Source organism: Palaemon carinicauda, chromosome 25, assembly GCF_036898095.1.
Source record: "Palaemon carinicauda isolate YSFRI2023 chromosome 25, ASM3689809v2, whole genome shotgun sequence".
In the NCBI taxonomy this organism is placed as follows: domain Eukaryota; kingdom Metazoa; phylum Arthropoda; class Malacostraca; order Decapoda; family Palaemonidae; genus Palaemon; species Palaemon carinicauda.
This window is the reverse complement of record NC_090749.1, coordinates 29,767,599-29,775,098: the sequence shown is the minus strand read 5'-3', so window position 1 is coordinate 29,775,098 and position 7,500 is coordinate 29,767,599. Positions and strand designations below refer to the sequence as shown.

The 7,500-nt window shown below is 34.0% G+C and overlaps 1 protein-coding gene across 6 annotated transcripts in view; it reads right to left on the bottom strand.

Annotated features, from left to right (window-relative positions):
• LOC137618652 (uncharacterized) overlaps positions 1 to 3,357 on the bottom strand; it is a 33,024-nt gene extending 29,667 nt beyond the window's left edge. For 4 of the 6 annotated variants that reach the window (XR_011039773.1, XM_068348786.1, XM_068348784.1 and 1 more), the window contains exon 1: positions 3,022 to 3,338. Coding sequence is in view for 5 of the 6 variants with exons in the window: in XM_068348786.1 (XP_068204887.1) it covers positions 3,022 to 3,157 (136 nt within the window). In the remaining variant the exon portion in view is untranslated. Of the gene's footprint in view, positions 1 to 3,021 lie in introns of all 6 variants that reach the window. The other 2 variants (XM_068348785.1, XM_068348787.1) reach the window with 2 other exon arrangements.
• Between the last annotated feature and the right edge of the window lie 4,143 nt (positions 3,358 to 7,500).

Here is a 7,500-nt window from a genome sequence, read left to right as displayed (position 1 = left end):
ATAAGCCATATATATTTTGATATATTAATGTCTGGATTCTCTTAACGACCTCGGGATCAGAGCCCCAGGCGAAATCTCACAAAGACAAGAGCTTGGCTCCGGCCGGGAATCGAACCCTGGTCGGCAAGCTTATATAGACAGTGACTAACCCATTCGGCCACGAATGGGTTAGTCACTGTCTATATAAGCTTGCCGACCAGGGTTCGATTCCCGGCCGGAGCCAAGCTCTTGTCTTTGTGAGATTTCGCCTGGGGCTCTGATCCCGAGGTCGTTAAGAGAATCCAGACATTAATATATCAAAATATATATGGCTTATATGAATATATATATATATATATATATATATATATATATATATATATATATATATATATATATATATATATATATATATATATATATATATGTGTATATATATATATATATATATATATATATATATATATATATATATATATATATATATATATATATACATGTATATGTATATATATATATGTATATATATATATATATATATATATATATATATATATATATATATATATATATATATATATATATATATATATATATATATATATATATATATATATATAGTAGGTTGGACAGCGCACCAGCCACCCGTTGAGATACTACCGCTAGATAGTCATTGGGTCCTTTGACTGGCAAGTCAGTACTACATTGGATCCTTCTCTCTAGTTACAGCTCATTTTCATTTTGCCTACACGTACACCAAATATTATTGCCTATTCTATAGATATTCTTATCTGTCCTAATACACCTGACAACACCGAGATTACTAAACAATTCTTCCTCGTTCAAGTGGTTATCTACTGCAATGTATTTGTTCAGTGGCTGCTTTTCTCTTCGTAAGCGTAAAAGACTCTTTAGCTCTGGTAAGCAGCTCTTCTAGGAAGACACTCCAAAACCAAACCATTGTTCTTAGGTTTTGGATAGTGCCAGAGCCTCTGTACCACGGTTTTTCACTGTTTTGGATTAGAGTTCTCTTGCTTGAGGATACACTTGGGCACACTTTTCTATCTTATTTCACTTCCAGTTATTTTTATGAAGTTTTTTTCATGGTTTATATATGAAAAATATAAGTTAATGTTGTTACTGTTCCTAAGATATTTTGTTTTAATTGTTAATTATTATACTTGAAATTTCCTCATTTCCTTTCCTCACTGGGCTATTTTCCCCGATGGAGTCCTAGGGCTTATAGCACTCTGCTATTGCAATTAGGCTTGTAGCTTAGCAATTATCAATAATAAATGCACACACACACACACACACACACACATATATATATATATATATATATATATATATATATATATATATATATATATATATATATATATATATATATATATATATATATGCAAATGAATACACAAGATGGATCAAGCAAAAATGAAACCAGAAGATTGAGTCAGTGAAGAGGCCAAGCAATGGCGAGTCTCTCTTCATATTAAATAAGATAACAAATCTACTAATATGAAATTTATCCTTTTCATTTAATTTTGATTTGTCCATTTATGTTTTTATAATTGATGGGATTTTGATGAAAAGACCCCTCCGTCTCCCTCCCTCTCCCTCCCTCATCAATCCTTAGTCTTTAGTCATACATTGTAACCAGCAAATCATAAATCTTGAGGTCGAAAATTGTTAATTAAAAGAAAGGTTTAGCAGAAGAACATGAGGAGATTTTACTTGCTTTTATCCTCACTGCTCAGTACAAATAATTCCAAGGTGAAGTAGGGCACTTCTCAGCTCCTTAGTCTCTCTCTCTCTCTCTCTCTCTCTCTCTCTCTCTCTCTCTCTCTCTCTCTCTCTCTCTCAACTATTATTATTATTATTATTATTACTATCCAAGCTACAACCCTAATTGGAAAAGCAAGATGCTATAAGCCCAGGGGCTCCAATAGGGAAAAATAGCCCAGTGAGGAAAGGAAATAAGGAAATAAATAACTGAAGAGAACAAATTAACAATAAATCATTCTAAAAAAAGTAATGTCAAAAGAGATATATCATATATAAACTATTAACAACGTCAACAACAAAAATGTCATATATAAACTATAAAAAGACTCATGTCCGTCTGGTCAACAAAAAAGCATTTGCTCCAACTTTGAACTTTTGAAGTTCTACTGATTCAACAACCCGATTAGGAAGATCATTCCACAACTTGGTAACAGCTGGAATAAAACTTCTAGAGTACTGCGTAGTATTGAGTCTTATGATGGAGAGGGCCTGGCTATTAGAATTAACTGCCTGCCTAGTATTACGAACAGGATAGAATTGTCCAGGGAGATCTGAATGTAAAGGATGGTCAGAGTTATGAAAAATCTTATGCAACATGCATAATGAACTAATTGATCGACGGTGCCAGAGATTAATATCTAGATCAGGAATAAGAAATTTAATAGACCGTAAGTTTTTGTCCAACAAATTAAGATGAGAATCAGCAGCTGAAGACCAGACAGGAGAACAATACTCAAAACAAGGTAGAATAAAAGAATTAAAACACTTCTTCAGAATAGATTGATCACCGAATTTCTTAAAAGACTTTCTCAATAAGCCAATTTTTTGTGCAATTGAAGAAGACACAGACCTTATATGTTTCTCAAAAGTAAATTTGCTGTCAAGAATCACGCCTAAAATTTTGAAAGAGTCATACAAATTTAAAGAAACATTATCAATACTGAGATCCGGATGTTGAAGAGCCACCGTATATAATTCACCATGTTGTCTACAGTTCGTTTTGACATATGTCAAACAGCAATTACTATCGTCTGTCTATAAAATAAATTGTTTTTGACCCGGAACAAAAGAAAAAAAAAAGTTTGGATTGGTGTTACTGAGATTTCTTGAATCTTATCTTACGGGTGATCTACAACACCTTTTTCTTTTTGCTTTCCTAAGATGGAGAAGAAGAAGAAGAAGAAGAAGAAAAAGAAGAAGAGATTACCAACAGAATATTATCATAAGGCTCAAAGTCAACTTCTATGAACTCACCTTTGATTTCCTCACGTAGCGCCTTGATTTCATTCGTGAGATCTAATATAGCAAATTGTAGAAGATCCAACAGCTCCTGTGCCTGCACTGCTGATAGTGCCACGAAAAACATAGCGAACACCAAAAGGGGTTTCATGATGCTCAACAACAAACGCAGAAGAAGCAACAAGAGTCCTCCTCCTCCTCTTTAGATCTGTAATAATTCACTGACTTTGAAAGGATGTGTTCGCGACGGACGGTTGGCTGTTGTAGGAGCCTCAGTTGAGTGCTCAGGAATAAGTGACGCCTTTGAAGAAGATGAAGAGAGGCGACGCTATTATTATCAGGAGGAGAAGTAATTTGTCCTTCAAAACCCCATGACGTCACAGGCTTAAGTAGTCCTTGGGTTTTACCACATTGGGGCATCCCAGAGATCAAGGATATTGTAAATTTGTCCTTCAAAACCCCATGACGTCACAGGCTTAAGTAGTCCTTGGGTTTTACCACATTGGGGCATCCCAGAGATCAAGGATAATGTGATAATGCTGCTTTATGTTAATATAGTTGGTGTGCAAGAAGTGGTTTGCCTCGATTTCTTTCTCCCAACCAGAAGACAAACAAACACTGCAAAACCATTTTCCTCTACAGTAGTGTGTCAGCAAAAAGGGTCAGATTCAAACACTGTCCGTTCTACCCCTCTTTAATTAACCCCATTGATTAAGGCTTCCTCTTGATGGAGCTTAAAATCGAACGAAATAATATGAAAATCCTTTCACTGCTTCTCTTTTATTTTCGGTTATGCTGTGTATCTTCTAAGGCTACATCTCTATTATCCAACAAATGTTCATTCGGATTTATGAAACAGAAACTCTATATCCTAAATCTTCTTTTTTCTCTGAAGAAGTTGAAAGTATTTGGATTAATACTTGAATAGGTATGCTGTAAGTTTTTCTATTTGATTTAGATAGAATATTTATCTGTTCACTTCTAAGCAAATATCAGGTTCTCTCTCTCTCTCTCTCTCTCTCTCTCTCTCTCTCTCTCTCTCTCTCTCTCTCTCTCTGTCTGTCCTCTCTCTCTCTCTCCTCTCTCTCTCTCTCTCTCTCTCTCTCTCTCTCTCTCTCTCTCTCTGTATATATATATATATATATATATATATATATATATTATATATATATATATATATATATATATATATACATATATATATATATATATATATATATATATATACATATATATATACATATATATATATATATATATATGAATATATTAATATATATATATGTATATATATATATTTATATATATATATATATATATATATATATATATATATATATATATATATATATATATATATATATATATATATATATAAATATTCATAAATATATTTATACATATATATATATATGTATATATATATATATATATATATATATATATATATATATATATATATATATATATAAATATATATATATATATATATATATATATATATATACATACATATAAATTTGTATATGCATATATATATGCGTGTGTGTATGTATATATACAGAGAGAGAGAGAGAGAGAGAGAGAGAGAGAGAGAGGAGAGAGAGAGAGAGAGAGAGAGAGAGAGAGAGAGAGGGCACATAAAGAACCCCCTTATAGTCTCTGAGTAACTTAACAGTGAAAGAATCTCTAAGGCACAAATTAATCAAGAGAGCTGTCTGCCTTATTTAAGTCACAGCGGCGACGTCATAAATGATTGCATTGCGAGAGGGTAATCGTCTCTCTCTCTCTCTCTCTCTCTCTCTCTCTCTCTCTCTCTCTCTCTCTACCTCTCTCTCTCTCTCTCTCTCTCTCTCTCTCTCTCTCCTCTCTCTCTCTCTCTCTCTCTCTCTCTCTCTCAATTCTTCTGCTTTGAAAGCGCTGGTCAATTCAAGTCTGTTCATTTGTCTATGAAAATGCTGCCCGTTCTTTTCTCGCCATAGTTCATTACTAAAATCTTTTCCCAATCGAAGGTACGTCAATCTAATTATATATGCATCTCATGTTTGACTTAGGATTAAGAGAGAGAGAGAGAGAGAGAGAGAGAGGAGAGAGAGAGAGAGAGAGAGAGAGAGAGAGAGAGAGAGAGAGAGGGGGGGGGGGATGGGGATCATTATTGATAACAAATAATGACAAACAACTGAGTAATTCAACGTTATTTGAATAGTGAACATACCATGAACATAACACAACATAACATAAACTTGATATAACAACATAGCATAAACATAATATAACATAAACATAACATAACATAGCAAAACTATAACTTAACATAACATGCCATAAATATGACCTAACAAACATAACATAGCATAACATAAACATAACATAACAAAAAGCAGTTGATCCGTGTTACTAAGAGGAGCAAGAACCAACCTTCCGGAAAACCAGAATTACCGAAATCTATTCAACTTATTATTGTCATTATTAAACTGTGATGTTAAACAGCTCAGCTGTGGTTCCTAACACCGAAATAGCAATTGTGTGTGTCTTGACCTGGTAAGAGAAATGTCGTGGATATTCTTTTAAATTTTTGTAAGCTTATTCAAGTTATTCCAGGGACGATGGGATTATCAAATCGAATTTGGCAAGGCACAACACATGACAAAAAAAAAAGAAAAAAAAACACATAATAAAAATTCCATATGATTATCTCTATCCATGTGTTAATTTTTCATCATATTTTGTTCTTTCTAACGAGAGAAATTAACTCTCTAAAGGCAACTTCATGCAATCAAATAATGACATATCTTCATCAACTCTTCAAACGACAAACGGAATGGGTTATCTGATTTGAAAGACTCAGTACGCAGTCACTATTGATGGAAAATAAACACTTATGCATATCACTCAAAAGTAAAAAGTTCGAGATTGAAGCGTAACTCAGAAAAAAAAAAAAAAACATTTTATTTATGCCATAAATATGTGTGACCACAAAATATGGCCAACCTTCATTCAGAGTAGTCCGATAATCCTTTTCCTGAATACTGAATACATTTCTTGACTTAATAACGCTGCCAACTTATTATGGTGAATTTTATATCCTTCGCTCAAAGGAACCAAACTGATTGGAACAGAAGAAATTTGCAGCTTCCTCCTTTCGCTACTGCCGCCAAATTCATTCAATCATTCGATCATTTTGTTTTTATTACTATTAAGTTGAACAAATAAAATTGTATAACAAAAGAAAGTTATTGTAACCATTAGGCCACTCTTTGATCTATCGGAGATTCCTGACAAAAAGACTAATTTCGTGTGGGGAAAATTTTCCGATACTATTTAAAAATATTTCGATATTTTAGAGACAAATCACAACGGATCAATTCCATGTAATGCCCAGAAAAACAAAAGCAGAACATGAACAATAATGAGTTGATATACCAATATTATGCAACTCAACATCTGGTAACCTAATCTATGAAAACCTTCTCTTGGTCTCATTGAGTCTTTTGATTTAACGAAACTTAAATAATGGGAGGTATTATTCAGACGATGTTTCCCTCCATCAGAGCCTATTTCCCTTGTCATTCAGCATCGAGTGTCTGTCCTCTTCCTAAACTTCATACTCGAGTCATCTAATCCTTGACCTTCACCAACAAATGTATCACTGAAATGCTTCGACAAATTCCTTATCTCTCTGTTGAGAAATGCTGGGCGAAGATTGACTCGCCTGTCGACGACAGATGATGGATACATAAAGATATCATTATTACACAAGGCAGTCATTACATTTAATGATAAATCCAAATGTAAGGATAGTTTATAATCATATGAGAGAGAGAGAGAGAGAGAGAGAGAGAGAGAGAGAGAGAGAGAGAGAGAGAGAGAGAGAGAGAGATTTTGTTCTGGTTTAATAATATTAAAGATTAATGATTTGGATAGTTATCATAATATCTTTTCTTTATTATATTATGAAAATTATATCTTATATCTATTAGTAGTTTTTTATTCTGTTTCTTCTAATGTAACTTGAGGTTTTTGCTGCACAGACCTTTCCTAAGATACAAACAGAGAGTTCCTTACTTTGCCTCCGCCTGTCAGTAGCGGTAAGGGGGAAATACGTTGATTTAAAGGTTTAAAAGGTCGCTCATGAATGGCAGAATGGCAGGACCATGCTCTAAGGACTGACCATATATACATGGGATCAGCATCCAAGCCCATCTCCACCTATGCTAGGACCATGAAGGGCCAGGTAATGGCTATTGATGATTCAGTAGATAGATCTATAAGCTCACCCAAACCAAACCCGCACCTTTGCTCACAAGGATGGTGAGATTGCAGGACACTTCAAGAAACTATCGAGCTTGAGCGGGACTCTAACCCCAGTCTGGCGATCACAAGTAGGGACGTTACCAACAGGCAACTACAATCCCCCACTATGTTACTTTATCTCGCTTGAGATTAAGCGTCAACTGGGAAAAGACTTTTTGAATCCATTGGGAGAATTAGCAG